Source organism: Zeugodacus cucurbitae, chromosome 3 (assembly GCF_028554725.1).
Source record: "Zeugodacus cucurbitae isolate PBARC_wt_2022May chromosome 3, idZeuCucr1.2, whole genome shotgun sequence".
In the NCBI taxonomy this organism is placed as follows: domain Eukaryota; kingdom Metazoa; phylum Arthropoda; class Insecta; order Diptera; family Tephritidae; genus Zeugodacus; species Zeugodacus cucurbitae.
Genome location: NC_071668.1, coordinates 73,699,199 through 73,726,682, shown reverse-complemented (window position 1 = coordinate 73,726,682; position 27,484 = coordinate 73,699,199). Strand labels below are relative to the sequence as shown.

Below are 27,484 nucleotides of genomic sequence, written 5' to 3'. Positions count from 1 at the left end.
AGAAGTGTAGCCTCATATTTCTGGCGACCCTCACCACTGCTGCCCTGCTGCTCAGGACACTTTTGGCCGATATTCGACATGAGGTTACTGCCTTGCAAAAGCCATACATATAATTAATATCTCTATATAAAAAATTGAATTATGTTTTGATGAGTGCTTTTAACGAAACTTGAACTTCCATTTTGAGACAGTACGCTACTCTTTTCCTTTCATCGACAATGAATGTTATTAGCCTTAAAATGTATTGTCCATTCGATGTTTGGCTTTATGTTTCTTATTGATCTATTTAACAGGTGTACACTTTTGGTTTGGTTATTTTAAGACTGTATATACTTGGTTGCCTTACATATATGTATAGTATTCCTTCTGTCAAAATTAAAACATACTTTTTTTCAATAATTCTAATCAAATAATATAACTTCATATTAAGATTGCCTTAAGATACTTGCGACTATATAGCCCTATTTTCCTTATTTCCAATGCTTAATCTATTGTATGTGCTTGAATCTACGGCTGATTTATAAAACCACCTCATACATATTGGGACAATTTTATATAATGTAGTATAATGTTAGAATACATAGGTCTTTGTAATATCATTAGATCTTTATTTCCAAAAATATACCGTTATTTCTACGGTGTCATACAAGGTTTTTTATTAGTCTAGTATTTTTTATCGACCTACATACATATATCGGTAAACAATTAATTTTTTTTTCTTAAAATTTCATAAAATATCTAACTAGTTTGGCATGGACTAAAATATAAATTTGAAGAAGTTTTGTCAAAATTAGTTGCTTACACTATAAGAATTATAACATAATTACTTTATAAAAAGTTCATACCTAAGAAATAATTGTAAATAATTTAAGTCTAACTGTAATGTAAATATGTTATGTAAAATATAAATTGCTTTTTCGAAAGTATATTGACATTGCTTGTGCTCCTTAGAAATCGATATCCCAACCACTAGTTTCATCTGGTGGATCATAGTCATTCTCCACACCGGCTGGACCAAAGTACTGCAAATCAGTGTTGCATGTTATGGGACGCTTTATCGGTGATGGCAATTGCTTGTACTTCAACTTATTCCAATCCAAATTGTCAAACCAACTGTAAGTGAGGGTAGGAGATTTTAAAGATTTTAAAGATTCTAATCATTCATACTTTCAACACTTACCTATGACGCTTAATATCTAAAATGCCGCGACGCTGATAACCCAAACGCTCGGCCGGCAATTGCTTACACAAGTGCTTGATGAGACCCTGTGCTGAACGCGGTATTTTCGAGGGCATTTGTATAACGTCAATGCCACCCAATATCTGTTGGTAAATTTTGATTTGATTTTGTCCACGAAACGGTGTTTTACCCACAAGTAATTCGAATATCAGTATACCCAACGCCCAATAGTCGACAGCGCGATCGTGACCACGATCCAAAATGATCTCGGGCGCAACGTATTCGGGTGTACCAGCAAAGGTGTTCGTTTTTTGATTGGGTGGTATGTGCTTGGCGAAGCCGAAATCGACCTGTCGTGAGATTTTGAAATTGAATGAGAGGAACTAAGTAGAAGAACATGCTCTATAACTCACCAACTTGCAATACCCATCCGTCGTTAACATTAAATTCTCCGGTTTCAAATCCCTATAAATAATATTGTGTGAGTGTAAAAAGTCGAAAGCTTCCACCACACAACCGGCAATAAATTTTGCGGTACGCTCATCGAAGAAGCGACGCTGCGACATAACGGTCCAAACATCACCACCCATACAAGCTTCCATTAGGAAGTAAACGAATTTTTCATTGCGGAAAGTCTTATATAACCTAGAAACGAAAGAAAATGTTTAAGGTCGAAAGCTTTCCTTCATTAAGCTTTAGCTTATAACATACTCAATAATAAATGGCGAGCTGCGACACTTCATCATCACATGTTTTTCGCTGTAAACATGCTCCACCTGGTCCTGTTTGATGACATCGATCTTTTTAATGATTTTCAATGCGAAAGTTTTATCATTGTAAGACACCAAATCCACACAACCGAAAGCGCCAGCACCCAATGTAGCAACCTTTTTCAGATCAGTTAGCTGTACTTGAGCGTATTCGTTGTCAAATTCGGATTGTCGTGTGCTGTGCTTGCGTTCGGCCGATCTACGTTCTTCGGGCTTTTCACGCAGCTGTGGTATGGTGCCGAGATAGCTGATGAAAGCTCTGTTCAGTTAAAGAGTAGAAAATGTGTATTGAGTGGATTAAATACAGAAAGAAATTGAAAGCTCATGAGTTTCAGAGCTTTCTAAGAAACCTGAAAGCTTTAAGTAATACATTTGCTATGGCTTAATTCGATTAAAAAATATGCATGTCTTAAGTGAACTTCTTAATTGGTGAAAGCTCTTAAGCAAAAGCTCAAGTTAAAGCTCACTTACTCTCTATCTAATTTGAGCACTTCAGTGCCTGGTGCATCAGCATACACGCTGGCTTGTCGCCGGTCCGCATTGAGCAGCGCTTGCTCACCGAAGTAATCACCACGCTTCCGTCGATCCACTACACGTTCCACATTTTGCTCATTCTTCTTTTTGATAGTCACCGTACCACCACGTATAATGAAAAACTCATTGCCCACTTCGCCTTCGCGCACAATGCAGGCATTGGGTTCGTAGTATTTCTGTATATGAAAAGTAAATTAAAATTTGCATTGCCTAAAATTGCTTCGTACTCACCCGTTGCAACAGATCCACCACCTTGTTCAGCACCGCATCAGACAGATCGTTAAGGAATGGCGCCGCACGTAAAAATGTCAAATTTTCATCTCGTTCCTTTGACTCGGACAGCACCATAATCTGACGGAATGTCTCACGTGTGATTTTCCACACGCGCGCATTTGCCGTCGCTACAAAAAGCGAAGAAAATTATGTGCCTCTCATTAGGCATGCCATTGTCACATTGCTACAATTTCGTTTGGGTATTGAACTCACCTCGTATCGATGCCAAACGATTAGCATTATAAAGTATGGCCAATTCACCGAAAACCGTTGTCGGTCCAAAACTACCCACAACCTTGCCACCCTTGATTACATCGAAGTAACCCGTTTCGGAGACATAAATTTCCGAACCCTCATCATTTTCATGTATAATGAAAGAGTCCTTTTTGTAGAATGTCGGCGCCATCGCATCGATGACCATCTCCTTGCGCTCCTTGTCCATATAGTTATTGAGGAAGTCATTGCGTTCGATGGCCTTGCGTATGAGATTGCGTGTTCTGCATGCCAAGCGAGGGATAAGACATTGTGTAAATGTGTTGGCAAACGTGTTCAACGGTTAAACACAGCGAAAGAGCGCACATGAAGTAGAGGAGGAGTAGAAGTGGAGGAGGAATAGAGTAAAGTATACATGTGTTATTGGTTTGCTCAAGTGTATGTATGTGTGGTAATAAATTTTTAGAGATTTCGCTTACTCATTATCCTTTTCAATGAACTCAATGTGTACGTCCTTCTTAGCGGGCAAATTAGGACGCGTGAATATCAGACCGCCCTCGACGCGATGCGCTTGTGGTGTGTCGCTGTTATCACTTTCCTTTGGTGTTGGTGTTTGCTCCTTTGCGACGTTGTTGTTGTTCGTGTGTGTGTTGCGAATGTGTGCGAAAAGGTAATAAATATATTGAGGTTGTTAAAATAAATGTGTGTGTGTGTTGCAAAAATTGAGATAACAAATAGGGGCACAATTGAGCAATAAATTGAAGGTCTGACAGCAGTGTACTTTCCGGAATTGAGCTATAAACAGTGGAATTTAGTAAACTTAATTGCAGCAATCGAAGTGGTGTGGCGCGTTCTAAGTATCACGAATAGTGGTGCCTAGGACAATCTACTTTTGTTGCGCTGGATTTTGAGCAGAGAATATTGCTTTGGTATCTATGAGCTTTTTAAAAGCTTATCTGTACGTTGGGAAGCTTTGTTTCCATACATTTTTTAGATTAAGTTGAGATTACCCAGATTTAAGATAGCGTGATGAAAATCAGGTGCGTTAAGTACAATAAAAGCTAAACTTTGTTTCTATATTATATCTTGATTATATCGATTTAAATCAGCTTAGTGAAAGTCGGATGCATTAAGTACAGATAAGACAGGTATTTTTCAGATATGAAATCGTAATCTTGGTGAATAGCCCAGGAAATAAATTTAGAGGCTACTCTTTACTAATAAATGAAAGCTTTGTTGAAAGGCTCTGTTAAGAATGAAAGCTCTTTAAAGAGGTGAAATTCCTTTTGCCAAGTGAAAGCTCGATTAAAAAGTTAAAGCTCTGTTAGAAGGTGCAAGCTTTGTTAAGAGGTGAAAACTCTGTTAACAGGTGAAATCTCGGTTAAAAGAAGAAAGCTTTGTTCAAAATTGAAAGCTCTGTTGAAAAATGAAAGCTTTGTTAAGATGTGAAAGCTCTGTTAAAAGAAGAAGCTATGTTAAAATGAACCTGACGGTCATATGAACTTCCGAAAAGAAGGGTATGAAGGCACGCTAGATGAGATGGATACTATAAGATATCAAAATAGCTGATTGATGTGTTAATTGTTTTCATTATTTCATAGTTATTTTGCTAAGTGTGTCTTAAAGAACGGAATAAGCAATTTTTATAGAATATAATTGTGAAATTCAAGTTTTCAGTACCGAATTTGCCTTGTTCGGAATTAAGTTGAATCATATGTGTTTCTTTTCAGTATTTTTGTTTTAGATTACCTCTACGAGTACACCCGAATCACGACCGAGATCACTATTCGCTGTTATTGTAGAATCCCCGCTGAGATTTAGTATTTCACTGAGCGTGTAACATTGACGTTCAATGCTGAACTGAAGACATGAAATATATATAAAAAAGGAATTTTGGTTTTTTTTAGGGAAGAAAATAAGTACATAATATTTTTCGTTTGGATTAAATATGTCAGTTGAGTTGAGACACGGACAACTATAACACAATAAATGCATTTTCTAATTATCGCTACGAAACTGTGCGAAATGAAAGGACAATTTACGTGGAAAAAACTTGTTAGATTTTGGTGCTTTTATAATTGAAGAAGAGTGTACTGTGAGCGTGTGATTTGTGTGGTTCAAATAATTGTAGTTAGAGTAATTGTGAAACTAGTGAATCTGGAGTAAATACGAGTGGTTTTAGTGGGCAACTTCCATGCAAATACCTTTCTAAACTAACCACATACATTTAAGCACCAACTACACCTAAGAGCTTTCACGCGCATGAAAGCACAACAAAGCGCTGCTCATAAGCGCCACAAAGCCTACGTCAACAATGTTGCGTGCATTCAGCGCGCTCTAATAGACACTTTACGAAACTCATTTGTGGCAAATTCTGTTGATTTTCAATGTTAGCACAAAAGCTTTGCCAACCGCATGCAACTCTGTGCGAGTACCGTCGAAATAGATTTACTGAGGAATTTTGAAAGGTGCCACAAATTGTTGAACATATTTATCTACTTCTCAGTAGAAAGCATGTCAATTAAGCGCGCTAAACTTTACAACAAAACGAATGGGTGGAAGTCCACCAAGCGAGTCACGAGCTTTCGACTACATTTGCCTACTTGCCCCCTTTTGACTCTTTTTGTCAAAACTATACTGAGTGTGTGTGTGTGCTTACTTTGTCATTTGTTGCATCATTCGCCGTTGTTGTTGTTGTTGGGACAGCAATTGCTGTTGCTGTCGCTGTCACCATGGTTGTGCCATCATACCGCACATCGTAGCCGGGCGGTGTGGCAAACTCAGCGTTGGCGCTAATGCCACCCTCCTCGATTTGCGGCGTCGCTGTGGTGGACGTGGCGACCGCAGAGCTGCGTTTGATTTTGTTGCTGCGCAGCGAAAGCAACGAAGCGGACGATGAGGCAGTGGTGAGCGGCTGCGGTGGCAACGGTGGTGGCGGTGGTATGTGCACCTCATGCGCAGGTGTCTCACTGACACTGGCACCACCGCGTGCTTTGCGCCAACTTTTCGATTTAGAATTGCGCTTCGCCTGCGGTCCGTAGAGCGTGGGGGAGGAGCAGGCGCTGGCAATGCGTTCGGAGTTGCGTTGTGCGGTCAATTCGGGTGTTGGTAGTTGCAGCAGCGAGGTGGAGGTGATAGCGACGATGTTGTTGCCACTATCTGTAACATCGCCAGTTTGTAACTGAAGTTTCTTTAATTGCTTATGTTGTTGGTGGTGTTGGTGGTGTTGTTGGTCTTGCTGTGTTTGCTGCGCGCTGCTGATGCCATGCGCTGTCACCTCTTTTATGCTGCGATAACTGCCGGCATCTAAAGACTGCGCGGACGCTGTGTCCTCGTCGTGCGCATGCTGTCCAATAAAGAAGCGCACCGCCAGCGTCGAACTGTTTGGTGTGGTGGGTGTATCCAGGTCACTGCTGTTGCTCTTATAGCCATTAGCCTGTTTTATGTTGACATGAAGCGCTTGCAGCTTACCAGCCTGCTGCACCTCCACTATTTTATGGAGCTCGCCAGTTTCTCGCTCCTCTTCATCATCATCATACTGTTCTTCTTCTTCTTCCCCTAAATTTGGTGCATCGCTCGGCAGAGCTGTGGGCCGTCGCTCTTTCACAGATTTCAGCAGAGAGTTGCTAACAATGCTTTTATTGTTGTTGTTGTTGCTTTTGTTGGCACTATTGTTGCGGCTGAGATTGTGTACTTTGTTGGAAATGAATTTTTTAGGCGGCACACTGTTGACATTGCTGCTGTTGCTGCCGCTCCCGTTGTTTATCAAACTGCCATTTACATTGTTACCACTTATAGTGTTGTTGTTGTTGCTGTTGCTCTTATTGACGTTGTTGACATTGTTGTTGTTGCTGGTGCGATTGTTTCGGTTGTCAATGATTTGCTCCGGTGATTTTCCTGTTTGCTGTTGCTGTCATTTTTCGTGCATTTTGCAATTGAAGTTCGGTTGCGTTTTTGGTTGTTTGTGTTGTTTGCGTTGTTAGTGGTGGTGTTGTTAGTTAGGCAAAGGATGCGCATACAAGACACATGCAAAGTGTACATAAAGTGTGCAGCCCATATGCGGTTGACAGTGAGTTCAGGTGAGTTAGCGTTGGTTAATAGGCGTTATTGTGTTGTTTGAAAGTGCAATCAAGTTGTTGTTGTTAAACATGTTGTAGATAGTTGTTGTTGTATAGGCAAAGTGATAGCATAAAAAGAGAGACAAAAGAAAAGAAACAACGTTGTGCATAAGTGTTGTAGTCGATAGTATTAGTAGATGGAGTGTAATTTTAAAGGGTGTGCGGTAGACAAATACATACATGCACTTGCATAAGTATATATTAAACATTCTATATATAACAGTAACAATACCAATATAAGAAATCTCTTATTATTTTTTTGATAATTGGAACTTTTTTATTCAGTTTCCTCGGGCTTAAGTGCCTAATATGAAAGTAAATTTCTTTAACTAAAGACTCCTAAAGTTCCAGAGGTCAAAATGTGAGAGTCTCGAAACTACATTAGGGTCTCTTGATTGAATTTTTGCTATCGGACCGGATCGGTGTTTCCAATATCAAAATGTGATCTCAAATGCTTCATCGCTACATTATGATCACTTAATGACAGTGATCTCTTAATCCTTGTATAGAAAGTTTTCGCAGTCAAATTGAAATATCAAGTGCTTCATCGGTATGATAGCAATCTATGTATGAATCAATAGACAACATTATAGATTCTCTAAGTATGGGTTATGGGTTAGTTATGGTTCAGTCTCGAAATCCAGCGCAGAATAACTCTTGCCAACAGGTGCTACTTTGGACTGAGTAGGCAATTGAACAGTAAAGTCCTCTCTCTCGACGAACCAAAATCAAGCTCTAAAAGTCGCTTATCATTCCCGTCCTGCTTTACGGTGCAGAAGCTTGGACGATGTCAACATCAGATGAGACGACACTAGGAGTTTTCGAGAGGAAAATTTTGCGTAAGATTTATGGTCCTCAGAACTTCGGCAACGGCGAATACCGCAGATGATGGAACGATGAGCTGTACGAGTTATACGACGACATTGACATAGTTCAGCGAATAAAAAGACAGCGGCTACGCTGGCTAGGTCATATTGTCCGAATGGACGAAAACACTCCAGCCCTGAAAGTGTTCGATGCAGTATCCGCCGGAGGAAGCCGAGGAAGGGGAAGGCCTCCACTCCGTTGAAGGGACCAGGTGGAGAGCGACATGGTTACACTTGGGATCTCCAACTGGTGCCGAACTGCGAAGGAGAGAGAGAGGTGGCGCACTATCGTCGATTCGGCTATAACCGGCTAAACGGTTGCAACGCCAATATGGGTTAAAATGTATTAACAAAATACCTTATAAATGATAAAGTATATAAAATAAAATGTTTTGTTTTTTTTAATGAAAAAAAAATGGATTTAAAAAAAAATATGTAATTTTAATTTTCGATCATATAAGAAAAAGTTAATACATAAGTACATGAAATTTTAGTAACATAAACGAGACATTCCACACATCAGTATACAAGATAGTGCTTAGAGAGAGTGAGACATAAAAAGTTAATAATTTTATTAGTGTTTTAGTGCACTGAACTCCCATTTCCCAACATGTAAGACACTGAAAGTTGAGCGTTAGTTACATAAATAAATATAATAGATAATGATGCGTACAAATGAAGTCTTTAACACACATAGCAATATTGAATTAAATTTTGGTCATAAACTCGCTTACCTCACTGGATTTGGGTGTAAAAAGCGCAGTCTCTTCACGTCTGATATAACGACCAATTTGCTGAAAGTAAAAATAAAGGACTATTAAACATTTAATTTAATGAAAAGTTCGATTATCAAAATTTATTATTTTTGATTAATAAAAATTGCTATCTGCTGAGCGTTTGAAGAATACTAAAGATGTTAGAAGTTATTTGATTGTGTATAACCAGACAACCGTTTTGATTTCTTACCCTTTATATGAATACTATCGAATATTCAATTCTGTATCGCATTGAAATTCTCTTATTTTTTTATATATTAACTTAGTAGTTTTTACTTAAAGAGTTAGGTCTGACAGGAATTGGTAAATATGCCTATCTTTGACAATAGATCTTGGGAGCAAGGAATAATAATATATTTTCTTTCCGTAAGGCTTTATTAAATATGTATTAGGCTGTAAAAAAGTTATATATGCATTTTTATACAAAATGGCGACTACTAAGCAGCCTCTTCAAGAGGACGTCTATGTACCACAGTGATTCAAAGAATTCGTGACGTCTGCAAATTTTTTTAGTGAAGTATTTTAATATTTTCTGCAAAATAATGGGTTCGTAATAAAGATAATGGGCCAATTCATTGAATTCGCAGCGAATTCGATTTCAGTACGATAAAGGATTTCGATCGCAAATTTACCTTTGCCGCAAAGTGAGAACGTAAAACTGTTTTATCGACATTTATAGACAAATGCGATAAATTTGATAAATTAAATTGTCCGTGCTGTTTGTTTCTTTAAAAAAAAAAAAAAAAAATTCATCGTGTGAACTTAAATTTGAATTAAATGAATTCGCCTGAGGCTCTATGAGAAATTTTTTTCGCTATTTCGTTGGGCAACTTTATATCGCTTTTAAACAACCTAAACCCATTTATGTTAGCCGGCTTTTGTCTCTTGTCTCTAAACCACCCATTTAAAATATAATTTAGTCCTTCATCAGTAATTGTTTACATATAAACTTCCAAAAAGTTCATTCCTTTTAAATTTCCGCAACTCACTCATCAACGGATAGATTTCGACCAAAATTTGCGATTTTGCGGATTCAATGATTTCGTAATTAGCGACATCTATTAGCCGCGGAATGAATTTTTGCGAGTCGGTAAGTGAGTTCAATTTGATCGAAAATTTTATTTTCGATACGGTTTCAATGATCAAGACGCAAATTTTTTCGAACGAATAGAACCATTTTTCGATCGAAACGGATTCAATGATTAGGCCCAATATTTACGGTATTGAAAAAATGAAGTGGAGAGAGAACTTACAGCACAATTTTGTAAGGCTACTAAAGTTATCGACGACTATACTCAGACTATTATAGATACGAAATAGGGGTGTTAATTTGGTAGATAAATCCATTCCCTCTAACCTGTGTACATGTCGAACAGTGCCGAAACTTGAATAATATAAGTAATTTAGGAATCGGTTTGCTTTTGGTACAGTCTTTTAATTAAGAAATTTCTAATTTATTTCAAGAATAAATATTAATAATTCCCTCCCATTGCTAAATAATCGCTTTTGAGAATTTATTACCAAATAAATAAGGCAGAGTCCGCTTGTTACAATCGTAAATAGAAGCCTTCCTTGCTTGGCTGCCACGCATTCTATCTCTCTCGGTGCGGATTAAAAATTAAATGCCATTAAAACGTTCAATCATCGCAGAGCTTTAGAGAAAAATCCATTATTTATAACGGAATCATATTAACAATTGTCAATGCACTCGCGCAGAAAGCTTGTGTGCCAACAATCGACCTTGAGGTTAAGTACCGTTGCTTGCGGGCCACAAACCAAAAAAAAAAAACCAAACAAGTGTACAAGCAAACGCAAATAGCGGAGATGCCTCAATTACATGCTTACAAGCAGTGCATGCTTACCAACAATAAAAACACACGTGCAAATATTGTTGTATATTTATGTATGTGAGTAGTGATAAACCTTAAACATACACATACATGTGTAGAAACAAACACACCACAAGTACAACAGCGACTTGTGATTTCATTTGACAACGATCCATCACTGACAGCCCATCAGCTACCACACCTCTAACTGTTTTTGACTTTATTGCTGCGTTGAGTGTGTGTCGTGACACAGCAGACTGCACACATACACACACACATATTTATGCATAAAGTTGACAGACATGTGATAAAAAAATGATTGCTTTCAGATATGCACTTATTTGTTTTTGTTTTTTGTTTTTCTTATTGAAGTGTGTGTGTGTTCAGCGTTTTGCTTACTGTGTTTACACAATTCGCTATCAGTTTGTTGTTGTGTTCGATTTTTTATGCTTCACCTTTTTTATTTAATAATGTGCTCTGCTGTGGAATGAAAAATGCAAAAAACATTAAGAAGCCATCGATAATATTTTCTTTTTTTTTGTTTGTTTATTTTCTTGTTTCTTATTTCACCGCTGCTTTTGCTTTCATTTGTATTCAGTTTTCTAGCATTTCAAATTGATAGATAACATTCCTGTTGCCACGTTTGACATGTAAATAATGTATGACATTGATTTCATGCGCGACAAAAGACAAATAGAAATTGTAAATATTATTGAACCCCCGTTGTATATTACTGAGTGAAGACATGAAGTAGCTTACTTTGTGGGGGTATGCGAAATGTGTTGACATTAAGAAATATTTAATGCACCGAAAAGTTTATTATGGTGGAAAGAAGCGAGTAATATTGCTGTTTTCCTATCCAACTGATTTTCTATGCATTTTGCTTAGTTAATATAGCATAGTTAATATTAAAAGGAAGTTAGACATTATAAAAATACGTAATTTAATTTTTCTGTGACCAACTTTTATTTGCTATAATAATTTGTATACCCTGAACAGGGTATATTAAGTTTGTAACGAAGTTTGTAACACCCAGAAGGAAGCGTCGGAGACCATATAAAGTATATATATAAATGATCAGTATGTTGAACTGAGTCGATTAAGCCATGTCCGTCTGTCTGTCCGTCTGTCTGTATATATACGAACAAGTCCTTCAGTTTTTAAGATAACGTTTTGAAATTTTGCAGATGTTATTTTTTCTTCAAGAAGCTGCTCATTTGTCGGAACTGCCGATATCGGACCACTATATCATATAGCTGCCATACAAACCGCACGATCGGAATCAAGGACTTGTATGGAAAACTTCCGAATTTTACTACATATATTCACGAAATTTGGTGTGAGTTATTGTTCATAGAAATAACTTAATCTCCGAAAAAATTGTTCAGATCGGTTCACTATAGCATATAGCTGCCATACAAACCGAACGATCGGAATCAATGATTTGTAAGGAAAATTTTCACATTTGACGTGGTATTTTCATGTTTTTTTTTACACACTTTTTCTTACGTCTTTCGATAAACACATTCTTACTAAAAGAAATGCACCTATGAAGGGTATATTAGCTTCGGTACAGCCGAAGTTAACGTTTTTTCTTGTTTTATTTAAATTATTACTAAAAATACTTGAGTCCAGAAAATGTAGTCCAACCGTTCTCATATTGACTTCCTCAATTCAATTCATAACATAATAATATATTTCATTATTCCTTAAAAACACACATCGGAATTATTGGTTATATCTGGCAGATTTCTAGATTTCATTTAGGTAAAGGTTAAAAATAAAAGTTAACGATAGATATTATCTGAGTAAATGTTGAAGTTTGAATTCAGAATTTCACAACTGAATACCTTATTGTATGGCAGTTCTATATTATTGTCGATCGATCTAGTTGGTTCTAGTGAGAAACACAGACGGAATAACCGGTAGATTGATATTCAAAAAATCGCAATGATCCCTCGAACAATCAGGCTTTATCGCGATATACTACTTTGTAGGAAGGATTTTTCTTTTTGTGCTCAATAACTGGTCTTCTCCGATTCAACTCAATCTCTCCCATCTTTTTTTTTTGTTTTTTTTTTCAAATATGTTATATTATAATTTTTGTAGTAGATATAGCAAATATCCGTGTTCTAAAGTAGAAAGGTGTTGTCAAGTTGGTTAAATCTCATCGGCGATCTTTTGACCCATATTTATATACAATTTTATCATTTTGACCAGTGATATCTTTTTATTTGTCCATGTTTCCTTTTAGTCTTGCTCAGATCTTGAAAAATTGGTTTTCGACTGCGCCTGCGATAAACTCTTTACCTTCGACCGATGTCATTGGATAGTTGTATTTGGAAACTTGAACACCTCATCAGTCGACTGTTAATAGATTTTAATCTGGTTATATACTACAGTTCGATTAGCTTAGATTGGGTCAGGTTAGGTATTCAGAATAGTCCCCGATAGAGAATACGTACTTAAGATAACAGAGGCTAAAATATTGAAAAATGTAAAGACTTCAGAACTTGGATTTCCAGATTGTCTTTCGGTAAATGTTGAAAAGAGTTAACATATTATCTGATTGAAAGATGAAGTTTTAACTGAATAATCGATTGTATAGGATTTCTATATTATTGTCGATCAATCTAGTTGGTCCTGGTGTTAAAACAGATACAAATAGAAGATAAACATTCAAAAGTTCATCGAACTATTAGATATCCCCACGATATACTTTATAGGTGGGTATTTTCTTGTTCCCCGATCCATATCATTCCCTCAATTTTCTACTTTTATTCAATTTTTATATTTTTTCTTTCAATTATGGTGTATCGAATTTTTTGTAGTAGAGTTCAGCGTTCTGAGGTTCAGTTCGGTATGTAGTTTCTGTCAAGAGTAGTGGTTCAAATCTTATAGTCGATCCAGTATCCCATATTTATAATATATGAAATATGTTATCACCTTGATAACCCGACTCTGAAACATTTGTTCCTAGTAACTGAGTAATGATGCCGGTAATCGCTTTTGCTATCATCGATATCAAACCTAAACATTTTAGATTTGCATATTCCAGGAAACTTGAACTCCTCCGATCCGTATAAATTTATAATTTCATTGGAATTGCGCCGCACCAGAAGTCCAGTGGTTGAGTTCTCAGCTCTCTCACTTGTGCTTAACCTAATAAACAAATTAAAAGATCAATTAAAACTCTGATTGAGAAACCAGTTTTTGCCCTTCACACTGCCGGTTACTCGTTAACCGATCAGCTGTTAAAAATTTTTTGTTTGCTTTTCATAAGAAGTTGGTAAGCTTAATCAACTGATATTACTGTTTTTAGCAGCGACATCTACCGTCGTGTAGTGTGAACAATAACTCGCAAACAGAGAATGTATATATAATTATAAATACGGTCTTTGTCGCAGAGTTGCATTTCATTTTCAAGTCGATTAAAATTCAATTAAAAATTAATGTATTTACATTTTTATTCTGTAAATCGATCTTAATTAGCGTTTTAATCGATCAGAGCGTTTTAATCGAGAGAGCGAAGTTCAGGATAGCTATTCAGAAAAATTACAGATATAGAGCACGCACTTAACATGAGTCAAACAGTGCCTAAAGAGCTCAAAAAAGCAAACAATTCTCTTAAGGAGGGGGTTATTTAATCAATCTATCCCACGGAATAAAAAACGTATCAGCAGATTATGAATTGTTGCGATTCCTCTCCTATATTTTCAATGGCTCACTGCAACTAACTCTGGTTCTTCTCACTTCATTCCGTACCTTTTAAATTTAATCAGTACGTATTCAAGTTTTTTTTAATAAAAAGTCATATTAATTTAATAATTAATATGCATACATGAAACTTTAGTAATAAGTTCAGCAAACTCATCAATTTTCCATTCAGCAGCTTCATTGCTGCCACTTCACACTTTTAGACGCCGAAGGAAACGTCACAAATTTCATTAAAATTTTTTGGTAAATCACCTTATGCTCCTGATTTGCGCCTTTGATCCTCAGCAAATCCCATACTGAGCACAGTAAATCAAATGCCACAGTGAAAATACCGTTATAAGCGGCCTAACGGGAGTCAGGCAAGTCAATGACTTGCCTCGCATGGCAAATGTAAGTATGTATGTATGTATTTTTCACGTGTGTGTGTGAGAGTTTTGGACGCGTGTTTGCTTACTTTTTACATGGCACTCACGTTCAGTCAACTACGTCATAGCGTTTGATTAGGTGGCGTGTGAGGCATTTTGATGGCGTCACAATTTAGGTGCGAAATTTACAGCGCACACACTCATGTACTCGGAAAAATATTTTATTTATAAGGAAGTGAGTGTGTATTTATTGTATGCACAGTTTAGGTGTAGGAAATGGCTGAGAGTATTGCATTTGTATGTAGTAGTGTGTTTCCTTTCGTTGACGCCTGTTCATTTATCAGTTTCGAAAGATTTTAGAGTGTTCTTTATGTTAATGTATATCTGCCTGTGATGCTGCTTAGCCACGTGCCGGCTTCGGTTTGTTAATATGCAGCTAAATATTCTGCTCATACAAGTAGGTGTGACTAATGGAAATGGCTTAAAGCTTATTTCTCTCACTTTCAAATTTATGCAAAGCTTAAAATTGTGGTACTTTACTCTTAGTAAATGTTTTTATTTTATTTCGGAGAGAACGGTTTCTAGAATCACTGTGAATCGTAGAAGCTTTTTGGAAAATGGCGATTCCGAAGATAAGCCTAGTAGCCGCCATTTTGTTCTTCTTCTTCTTGACTGGCGTACACACCGCTTACGGGGTTATAGCCGAGTCTAAAACAGCGCGCCACGTATCCCTCCTCCTGGCAGTTTGGCGCCAATTGGTTATTCCAAGCGAAGCCAGGTCCCTCTCCACCTGGTCCTTCCATCGGAGTGGAGGTCTCCCTCTTCCTCTGCTTCCACCAGCAGGTACAGCATCGAATATTTTCAGAGCTGGAGCACCTTCATCCATTCGAGCAACATGTCCTAGCCAGAGTAGCCGCTGTCTTTTTATTCGCTGGACTATGTCTATGTCGTCGAATAACACATACAGCTCATCGTTCCATCGTCTGCGGTATTCGCCGTTGCCAATTCTTAAGGGACCATAAATCTTCCGCAAAACCTTTCTCTCGAAAACTCCTAGTGCCGTCTCATTGGATGTTGACATCGTCCACTCTTCTGCACCGTAAAGTAGGACGGGAATGATGAGGGACTTGTAGAGTTTGGTTTTTGTTCGTCGAGAGAGGACTTTACTTTTCAATTGCCTACTCAGTCCATAATAGCACCTGTTGGCTAGAGTGATTCTGCGTTGGATTTCCAGGCTGACATTGTTATTGCTGTTAATGCTGGTTCCCAGGTAGACGAAATTATCTACAACTTCAAAGTTATGACTGTCAACAGTGACGTGGGAGCCAAGACGCGAATGCGCTGACTGTTTGTTTGACGACAGGAGATATTTCGTCTTGTCCTCGTTCACCACCAGACCCATACGCTTCGCTTCCTTATCCAGTCTGGAGAAAGCAGAACTAACGGCGCGGGTGTTGTTTCCAGTGATATCGATATCATCGGCGTACGCCAGTAGCTGTACACTCTTATAGAAGATTGTACCTTCTCTGTTTAGCTCTGCAGCTCGTATTATTTTCTCCAACATCAGGTTAAAGAAATCACACGAGAGTGAGTCACCTTGTCTGAAACCTCGTCTGGTATCGAACGGCTCGGAGAGGTCCTTCCCGATTCTGACGGAGCTTTTGGTGTTGCTCAACGTAAGCTTACACAGCCGTATTAGTTTTGCGGGGATACCAAATTCAGACATCGCGGCATAAAGGCAACTCCTTTTCATGCTGTCGAAAGCAGCTTTAAAGTCGACAAAGAGATGGTGTGTGTCGATCCTATTTTCACGGGTCTTCTCCAAAATTTGGCGCATGGTGAATATCTGGTCCGTTGTTGATTTTCCAGGTCTAAAGCCACACTGATAAGGTCCAATCAGTTTGTTGACGGTGGCCATTTTGTTACGGAGCTTAAGTATCACACTTTTTTATACCCTTCAAAAACATGTTTATTGAAGCCTGAAGGAGAGAATCGTTTAATTTTTTCATACTCCCAGAATGAAGTAAAAAATTGGACTTTTTGAGGGACCCTTAAATTTTCTAACCTCTAACAAAGTACTTAACGCATACATATGTATGTATGTATATCATTTAAAATAATTTCCGAGAGTTTTTTCCACATTGATTTTATAAAACAAATCCCGTGTATTTTGCGCGCATGACGAATTTTCACATTAGTAATGGTAAAAATAGCTTGCAAAAGCTTTTCAGTATTTTTTCATTACGACCGAGGTTATATGATGTGTTTCAAATCAATTTGTGAGTGGCGTTACCAATTAGTTTAGCAAATGAAAAACTCTCTTAAAAAATCTTTCTGAAAATATACAGGCTTTAATTGCATTCTTAAAATTGTTTATTTAAACCATTCGTTTGAATATTCTAAACTGGAAGCAAAATGCAAATATATTAACTGGTAAATATATTAATGAAATCGATTCACCTTTCCTTTCTTCACTGTAATCGGTTTAATCAGTATTATTTTAATATATTTATTAATGATTCAAGATTACTATGGTTATCTCAAAAGCTTTTAGAGTCCAACAAAAGGTCTTAGCTTGTAAAGTTTCACAGTTGTATTTTTCTATTTGCATATTGCCGTACACATTTTCTAAATTTTTGGGAGAAAAATTGGAGTGTCTCATTTAAAAGGGGTTAAACTCTACTCAAAAATCAAAAATTGTAAAGGATAATAAAATAAGAGCGATAAAGATGACCTTTCAAGTTGATTTGTTAAGTTAAAAAAAAGTAGTAAGGAAGGGCTAAGTTCGGTTGTGACCGAACATTTTATACTCTCGCAATTTATTGAAGAAATTTTATTTACATAACACACAAATTTATCCATAAATTCGGCATAAAGTTTAATAGAATAACGATAATCGTCATATATGGATATGAGGGCTGAGCTAATTCCTGAACTGATTTCATTCATTTTCACCAGCAAGGTACATTATATCCAAGACTATACGCTCACTTAATTTTACTAATATCTCAATATATCTTACATATTTACCAATACATATATGCGGAATAAAGCCCACCGTATTTTTGAAAAGCCTATAATTAGGTATATTGCAGCTAGGATATGTTATGACTCGACTTTAATCATTTTTGGAACAGACACACTATTAGAAGAAAACAATTTCCTCTGAATTACATTAAATTATATAAGAGATTTACCCATATTTTCGGTTAAAATTTACCCTTAGGCGCTGAGTTCAACATGTTCGATATCTGGGGACTTGAAAAGTTATAGTCCGTTTTCGATAATTTTTTCACAAGTGAAGCCAGAGATGATATGCTCTATTTGTGTAAAGTTCTATTCCGCTATCTTCATTGGTTCCTTGTGTATACATTATAAAGTGAAGGAATAAGATGGAATTCAAAATTGAGTTATATGGAAAGTAGTCGTGGTTAAGAACCGATTTATGCGTGTTATCAGGATACCAAGAAAATATTATATACCGAATTTCATTGAAATCGGACGAGTAGTTCCTGAGATATGGGTTTTGACCCATAAGTAGGCGTTGTCACGCCCATTTTTCATTTTGTAAAAAAATCTGAGTGCAGCTTCTTTCTGCTATTTATTTAGTGTTTCTGACGTTCTTCGTTAGTGAGTTAACTCACTTTTAGTAATTTTCAACCTAACCTTTGTATGGGAGGTGGGCGTGGTTATTATCCGATTTCAACTATTTTCATGGACTGTAGAAAGTTTGGTTTATATAGCTTCATTGGTTTGCGAGATATATACAAATAACCGATTTGGGGGCGGGGCCACGCCCACTTCACCAAATGAATTACATCCAAACATGCATCTTCCTAGTGTGATCCTTTATTCCGAATTTTACTTTTATAACTTAATTTATGGCTTAGTTATGACACTTTATAAGTTTTTGGTTTTCGCCATTTTGTGGGCATGGTAGTGGTCCGATTTTGCTCATTTAGCAACCTCCTTAGGGTGCCAAGAAATATGTGTTCCAAGTTTCGTTAAGATATCTCAATTTTCTAACTCTTTTATTTCTTGGTGACACAAACAACCGTTATGTGAACAAAACTAGAATACCCTGTGCAACATGTTGCGAGAGTATAAAAAAGGTCGATGTAAGGCATACGAAAACTGCATGATGTTTTTTGAACTTTAAGATTACCAAAAAGTTTTCTAAAAGCACATACAATTCAAAATTAACCCTAAAATGATACTACAAGTTTCCAGAAACGAATACAGTTTATCTTCTGGATTGTAGGAGCACATTTCTTAGAATAACTGCTCGGGTTTTCTTTTCAGCTAAGCTGGCAAACTATGATTGAAGACCTTCTTAAACTTTCCTCTGACAATTGACAGGTAACCAGGTAATACTATAAAAAATGGGATCTCTGCGTTTACGACAGTCAAGATTTCTAGGCTTTTGTTAGAATAAATATTATTGACTCTAAACAGCTGGTAAATTCAATGCAATTTCCGTGAAAAATAATGTAATTACATAAAAAACTAAAATGTATATTTTATACTAGCAATATGTGCTTCTCTTCCGGAATATGCTTGAAAAAGTAAATTTAACTTACTAACATAAAAAGCAGACTGTAATCGAATGCAAAACAGCTGCTGGGCATATTTATGTTTTCCGTTTAATAATTGGAACTTTTTATTTAAACTTCATTTCAATTATTTTCAATTTTCAAAACACTGTGTGTTGACATTTTAACGATTATTTTTTCCAGCGCACAAACAAAAAAAAACCACTGTATATTTTTATTTGCCAAATTTTTTAATGCTGTTTTTTCTTTTCAAATTATTTTTTAGAAATATTGTTGCAAGGAAATGATTTGAAAGCAAAAATGTATTAAAAATCAATTCATATTTGTTTAGCAATGTTTTTCAAGTCGATATTTAGTAGTGAGGAAGTTTACTAGAAATACTGTAAATATATGCAACAAGTGTATATATGTATAATAACTTATTGTTTTTAATTGAAAATGCATGCTTATCACACTGTTTGCTATGTATCTACGATATGTATGTTTGTGTGTTTTTGTGTTGCGTGCTCATAGCGGAAGCCCAGAAAAAGTGGCAGACAATTTTACCTGTACACGGCGTACTGTTACTTTTACATATACATATTCATATGTACATATGTATTCATGTAAGTGATTCTGCCCAGATATCAACATTGAAAATAACAACACCAACAACATTTACGCGGCAAGTCAGCGCATGAAGTCAATAAAGTTGTGTAAATATTGAGATGTGTGTTTATTTATTTGTTTTCTTATTGTTGTTATTTTAATTGGTTGCATTGTAAGCCATTTAACGGTATGGTGATAAAAACTCACTGTGTGGCCGCATAGGTAGGCATGTACATATATTACCTACATATGTAGACTTCTACTGTGCTATTTAGCAAAGAAGATGAAAATTCTTTGAAAAATTGCACGAATTTTCTTTCAAAATATACAAAGATTTACAATAAAAAATATGAAAAACAGTATATGAGGTGCGTTCAAAAAATAACGGGAATTTTCGTTTTTGAAAAAATATTCATTTATTCAATCACATTAATGTTGTCATCGAAACACTTCTCAAACTCGATTTTTGGGATAGCATTTGGTTTTTAACTTTTACAATTCCCGTTATTTTTTGAACACAACTCGTATATTGTTTTTATACTCTCGCAAAAAAAGTTGCTAAGAGAGTATTATAGTTTTGTTCACATAACGGTTGTTTGTAAGTCATATAACTAAACGAGTTAGGTAAAGGGTTACATATATCAAAATGATCAGGATGACGAGACGAGTCAAAATCCGAATGTCTGTCTGTCCGTCCGTGTAACGAATAACTTGAGTAAAAATTGAGATATCTTAATGAGAGGTCCGAAAACCGAAAATCTACTTTCTACCGAAAAAAACTTTAGGTAGTTGTTTTTTCTTTTAGCCGTTTCCTTATACAACATAAAAATGGCGGATATCGGATTATAACCACGCCCACCTCCCATACAAAGGTTAGGTTGAAAATGACTAAAAGTGGGTTAACTCGCTAACGAGAGACTTCAGAAACACCAAATTTTTCATAAGAAATTGCAGAAGGAAGCTGCACTCAGAATTTTTTACAACATTTAAAATGGGCGTTGCGTCGCCCACTTATGGGTCAAAAACCATATCTCAGGAACTACTCGACAGATTTCATTGAAATTCGGTATATAATATTTTCTTGACACCCTGATAACATGGATGAAAAATTTGCGAAATCGGTTCACAACCATGCCTACTTCCCATACAACTCAATTTTGAATTCCCTCACTGTATAATGAATACATAAGGAACCAATGAAGATAGCGAAATAAAAGTTAAAATAAATACTGTATATGATCCGTGGCATCACTTGTAAAAAAATTGTCGAAATCGGACTATAACTTTTCAAAGCCCCGGATATCGAATTTGAAGAACTCAGTGCCTTAGGGTAATTTCTCACCGAAAATTTCGGTTAAATCTCTCAGGTATATTAATTTAATTCAGAGAAAATATTTTTCTTCTAATAGAGTGTCTCTGTGCCAGAAATGGTTAAAATCTGGTCATAACTTTCACAGCTCTCATATAGCTAATTATAGGATTTTCAAAAATACGTTGGTCTTAATAGCTTATAAATCGGTTAATATGCGAAATATCTTAGCCAAATTAAATGAGTATATAATCTTAGGTGTAGTGTATGTTGCTGGTGAAAATGAGTGAAATCGGTTCAGGAATTACTTCAGCCTATATACTATATATGATGATTTTCGTTTTTCTATTGGACTTTATACCGCATATGTATATGTATGGGTCAAATCGTGTGTTATCTTAATAAAAATATAGCAATAAATTGCGAGAGTATAAAATATTCGGTTGCAACCGAACTTAGCCTTTCCTTACTTGTTCATATTCCACGTTGCTAGATCAAATATGGCAGTAGTTAATCGACATTTTCCACCAAAAAATTAGTTCCTAATTGCTTAGCTGTAATATATTTTCAATATTCTCTACTTTCAGACAGCCCCGTAATTTAGTTCATTAAGAAATAGTTTCAAAACTTTACTAAAAAAGGATGGCCTTAAAAAAAAATTACAAGTAAAAATTAATGTTTTATCTATTAAGAAAGCTGAAGCATTTTTTTTTTTAACTTTTTTCCATCATAAAATCAAACATTCCTCAAACCTAAGTTTTCTAATTGAATTAGCCTCAAACCCTTATAACTCAATTTAAAAATCATAATCAAATTGAAATATTTCTGTGATAAGATTAATTATCAACAATAATATTTACACATACTCTTTATTGCATAGCTGATTGCGACGTCATTGTGGCGGCTATAATTTGTATCAGCAAGATATCGACAACCATTAAATAAACGAATGAGTTACGATAATAATAATAAGCAAAGCAAGCAGATATGAGCTTTCCTATAATATTACAAAACAACATGTTAAATTGCCTTATCAATTAACAGTAACGGTTAAATATGCTGTTATCAGCTGGCATCGCAGTCATCGAACTAATTAGCGTTCAAACATTAATTTCAGGTACCAGGTGGTTCTCGACCCTGTAGGAAATGTGTGTGCAATTGGATTGTGCACCACTTTTGGATTTTCGGAAGTCATACGTGTGCTCTACTGTGTTTGCACTTACAATTGATTGTAAATAGTACAATTACTCACTATGTTTTCTTGTTAACTTCATTACACAGCTGATTAGCTTATCTGCTATGAATGTTATTGCTTGGTATTGTCTAGGTACATTTGTGTTTTCAGCTGAACAATTTTTTGTTATTTGCTTTTTTACTCACCACTGGATTTGCTGTATTATTCAGCATGGTATCTTTATTCTCATCCTCCGCTGGCGTAAAGCTGGCTGTCGTACGATTAAATATACGCAACTTGCGTGGAAAGCACGCCATCTTTGTTGGTTGTTGTGATTTTTATGGTATTTGTATGAAACTGTTTGTCGGCTATTTCAGTGATTTTGGCTACTCCAAAACAGTAGTTCTTGTTAATGTTTGAAAAACTCCGAATTCATCCATTTGTTGCAGTTATTTGATTGAAGTCACTGAATTAATTCTAACAAATAATTGTAACTAAATTAGTTGAGAGTATTTTTAGTCAATGATTAAAGATTTTTAATCGTTGATTAATTATGACTACTGCTCTGATTAATGTTGTTGTTGTTGTTGTAACGGTTATCTATCCCTGCCTGAAAAGAAGAGCTTAAGTCTAGTTATCGTCGAAATCATCTAACGGGAGGCCCAGGAAACGTGCTGTTTCGACAGGGTTGGACCAAAGGGGAGGGGTGTTAGATGAGTAGGGTTCATTGGGCATACAAAGAGGTGGTTAGAGTCATGCGGGGACTCGTTGCATGCCGGACATGTATTTTGTATGTCGGGGTTCAGTCTGGATAAGTAGGAGTTTAACCTGCTAAAATATCCAGATCGAAGCTGCGCAAGGGTCACTCTGGTTTCACGTGGCAACTCGAGCTCTTTGTCTGCTATAGGTGGTGGTTTGGTTCCAAGGACGCCATTCACCGGAAGGGAGTCAATGAAGGTGTTGATAGCTCCACTGTGAATGGCGTTTAGAGCGTGTCTAAAACTGTTTGCGTCCGCAGTTTGGTCGGTATAGGGGTTTAGTTCGTCGACGTATTAATAATTAATGGCGCTTTACCTTATTATTAATGTTTCTTTAGATGAAAGTTATGGCCAGATTTAAATAGTAGTCAAAGATTTTAATTTCTAATTCATTAATTTAGGAATTCTCAATGATGAAGAGAGTAAAATCATTGCACCTTGTTTTAGGAAATATGTTCCACAAATTTTAAATTTTAGATTTGCGACATCTGACTTTTGAATTTTGACTTATGACTAGTGATTAATTGGGAATTATAACTTCAGACTAACAAATTATGCTTCCAATTTAGGAATATTGATTTTGGAATAATATATTTTCGTAGAAGTTTTCTTTTTTCTTTCTTGATTTGACTTGATTAAAAACTTATGATTAATGAATTATGACTATAAGTGTTTGAATTGTGATTTATGACTAGCGACTAATGGTTGTGGTTTATAATTTGCAAATTTTGGGTTATTACTCAGGAATTGGAACTTTTAAACATGAATTTATTGTTATAAGTTGGTTCTAAAGGTGTTGCTAATATTGACAAAAGTCGAAATTAATGAAATTAATATTCTGGGGACTTCTGACTTATGACTAATATATGGCATTGTGACTTGTGACTTACGACTAATGAATTATGAATTATGTTTTGACTTATTGCAACTGACTAACACTTTCAAACTATCTTATGAGTGTCTTCTGAACGTGAATTAATATTTGCTGACTGCGATTTCACGACTTCAATTATAAAAAAATCTTTTTCAAATTGATTATTTTGACTAATGACTTAATTCCTATGCATATTTGCCAACTGCTGATGCTGAATGTATGACGTCAATTATATATAACTGGAAATCATAATTATTCGCGTACGTACACTTTCGTCTTCACTATCTATATTTATTTAGCTAAATTTTATGTACATATATACTCCAAATACGATATACATTTTCAACAATTTCGAAGTTGACTTAATTACCAATATCACATATTATGTTATTAGCTACATTTTCAACGCATTTTATCTTATCTGCAATATATACGGTTATTATTTATGAGTCAAGGTGAAATGAGATTTCACTTATTATATTTATTTGCCTAATTCGGTGGTTTAATTTACAAGCAGATTAGCTATTACGTTATATATTGCGTGAATATATTTTATGAGCGATTAGTATATACACTTTATTAAATACATGGCAGCTACTGTATTATTAGTGGTATTCACGTCATAGGAATTTTGATTTTTTTGTTTAATAATAATTTTAATTATTTTTTATTTTTTTTAAATAAATATTAAATAAATTTTGTATACTTGGTTTTTGTTGAAAAATTTTATTATTATTGAATTAAATGGTTAAATTTCTAATAGCACTTGCAAAGCTTGTTAATTTTAATTTAAATAATTCTATTTACACAGTTGTTTGATTTTGTTAGCTATTTCGCTTTACAACGTTTTTTTCGCCTTTTAAGCGCTTGTAGTGAGTTTCCATTTTTTTTCATATTTTCTTTGCACTTTGTTATTTGTATATTTTTGTATTACTTAATCACGCGCAAGCTTGCGCTGATAAGTAAAATATTCATATTTGGGTATTGACATAGGAATTCTTATCGAACAATATACACCTAGACACAAACAAGAATTTTCTTATGGCACTTCGGAAGATAATTTTCATACTTTGTAAGTAGACTTTATTAGCAGTACAAAATTTTTGTTGGCTTTTAAAGTTTTCAAGTATTTTTTAAATATTTTTCATATTTAATATTTGCTTTTGTAATTCATGAATATTTATAGATTAAATTTTTTTAAAAATTATTGATAACTTTTTCTAAAAAAATAATACATTGAAACACAATTTTTTTATGTTTTTAAAAATCCGAAATTGCGAAAACTTATTTTTTTTGCAAATTATTTGAAGAAAACATATTTTTCTAAAACTTTTATTTCAAAAATTTTTTTTTGTTACTTCAAAAAATCGCAAAAAATATTATTTATTTTTTTTTGCCTTTGATATTTTCTTTATTTTATCACCACTAAATCACTTAACTTCCTCTAATAGACACTACAAAAGAAACAAAAAACACATTGCACATCCGCCAGCACACCGGAAGCGCGCATTCAACTACAAATCACAGCGTTAATTTTGTTTTTGTTATAGTCGTTTATCACTTTGATTTTCTTTGTGGGCCACACAGCACCGTTACCTTACGTATGAGCGCACTTGTGGCGGCGTTCCGGTCTCAAACCCTCCGTCCGCATGGAGGCTGATAACTCGACTAATTTAATGTGGCCAATTTAAATTGGCAATTTGCGCGAAATGAGTGAGAATGAGAGCGAGCGAGCGAGCGAGCGGGCGATCGATCGTTTGAGCAACAACCGTTAACTCTGCTACCAACTGCCTAGGTGGTGTATGTTTGCTTGTGTGTGTGCCAAGCGAGCAATTCCAATTAATTGTGGCGGCGACACATTTATTTGTGCAGGTGTAAGGTGTAAGGGTGTTGGGCGTTGCGAAATCGGCGCAGGTGGGCGGGGAAATGTGTACGGATTTTTATGTGACCGTGTACGTGCGGAAGCATTTTTTTACTAGAATCATTTTTTTATTGTTACAGGCGACGGGGTAAGCGCTTGCAAACACAGTTATATGCCTGCTAGCTAGCTTACCGGCGTCTGGCTTTTTCTATATGCAGGTGCATATATATATATATATATTTACTATATCAGTTATATATTCAGTGTCAAGCATTGATAGTAATTGCCCTTATAAGCTTTGTTGTGGGATTTAAAGGTGTTAATTGTGAGTAGGCCGCGTCGCATTGTCAATTGTATTTGGCTTTATGCGCTTTCATATATGTTTTTATTTTATTATTATATGCTCGTATATATATAGGTATGTATATATTTGTACTGCCTTGTGTGGGTGCATTAAATTGCTTTATTAATTGATAAGTTTGCTTCAATGGCAGTGCGACGAAAATTATTCTCATACGCCGCTATATTTTTATTAATTAAATATTCTTAATTGCGGCTATTATTAATATTTTTTATTATTTTATTAAATTTGTGTGAAATAATTAATTAAATACATTTTAAATTATATTATAAAGCATTGTAATATAATATTCGCTTCACTTATTTATATCTTATGGAACTGATATTGTTATCGAATGCTTTAAAATGAAAATTTTATATTTTTTATTTTTACAACTTTATTTTAGACATAAAATAACCTATTTTCAAACTATGCATTACAAGTTCGTCGGGCTAAAAAATTTTGCCAAAGCTTCTAATTGTCTCTCATAAATAACATTTTTTTATTAGATACCTAGAATATTATTAGATACTTAGAATGGGTCTGGAGGTGAATGAGGACAAGACGAAATATCTCCTGTCATCAAGCAAACAGTCGGCGCATTCGCGTCTTGGCTCCCACGCCACTGTTGGCAGTCATAACTTCGAGGTCGTAGATAATTTCGTATACCTGGGAACCAGCATCAACAACACGAACAATGTCAGCCTCGAAATCCAGCGCAGAATAACTCTTGCCAACAGGTGCTACTTTGGACTGAGTAGGCAATTGAACAGTAAAGTCCTCTCTCGGCGAACCAAAATCAAGCTCTACAAGTCGCTTATCATTCCCGTCCTGCTTTACGGTGCAGAAGCCTGGACGATGTCAACATCAGATGAGACGACACTAGGAGTTTTCGAGAGGAAAATTTTGCGCAAGATTTATGGTCCTCAGAACATTGGCAACGGCGAATACCGCAGACGATGGAACGATGAGCTGTACGAGTTATACGACGACATTGACATAGTTCAGCGAATAAAAAGACAGCGGCTACGCTGGCTAGGTCATGCTGTCCGAATGGACGAAAACACTCCAGCCCTGAAAGTGTTCGATGCAATACCCGCCGGAGGAAGCCGAGGAAGGGGAAGGCCTCCACTCCGTTGGAGGGACCTGGTGGAGAGCGGACATGGTTACACTTGGGATCTCCAACTGGCGCCGAACTGCGAAGGAGAGAGAGAGGTGGCGCACTATCGTCGATTCGGCTATAACCGGCTAAACGGTTGCAACGGTTGCAACGCCAATCACATACATACAACTCATACTCAATGATAAAAAAAATTGAATACTAATTTGCGAATATAGAATTGCGGACTATTAAATTACGATGGATTATAGTTATGTATATTCATT

At 35.8% G+C, this 27,484-nt stretch overlaps 1 protein-coding gene across 3 annotated transcripts; it reads right to left on the bottom strand.

The window, feature by feature from the left end:
• Nucleotides 1-587: 587 nt before the first annotated feature.
• LOC105217700 (cGMP-dependent protein kinase 1) lies at nt 588-25,648 on the bottom strand. 3 transcript variants are annotated; one of them, XM_011192835.3, is made up of 12 exons: nt 25,494-25,648; nt 22,472-22,742; nt 8,689-8,748; nt 5,630-6,880; nt 3,450-3,589; nt 2,971-3,254; nt 2,716-2,885; nt 2,422-2,660; nt 1,892-2,209; nt 1,594-1,825; nt 1,181-1,530; nt 588-1,113 (listed from the first exon to the last, which is right to left on the bottom strand). In XM_011192835.3, the coding sequence occupies exons 2-12, from the start codon at nt 22,580-22,582 to the stop codon at nt 948-950; spliced, it is 3,321 nt and encodes a 1,106-aa protein (XP_011191137.2). In that variant the 5' UTR covers nt 22,583-22,742; nt 25,494-25,648; the 3' UTR covers nt 588-947. The 3 variants fall into 3 exon arrangements, with proteins under 3 accessions (XP_011191137.2, XP_054083050.1, XP_054083049.1); XM_054227075.1 differs by having other exon boundaries at nt 25,499-25,594; XM_054227074.1 differs by having other exon boundaries at nt 22,472-22,759; nt 25,494-25,581.
• Nucleotides 25,649-27,484: the final 1,836 nt, after the last annotated feature.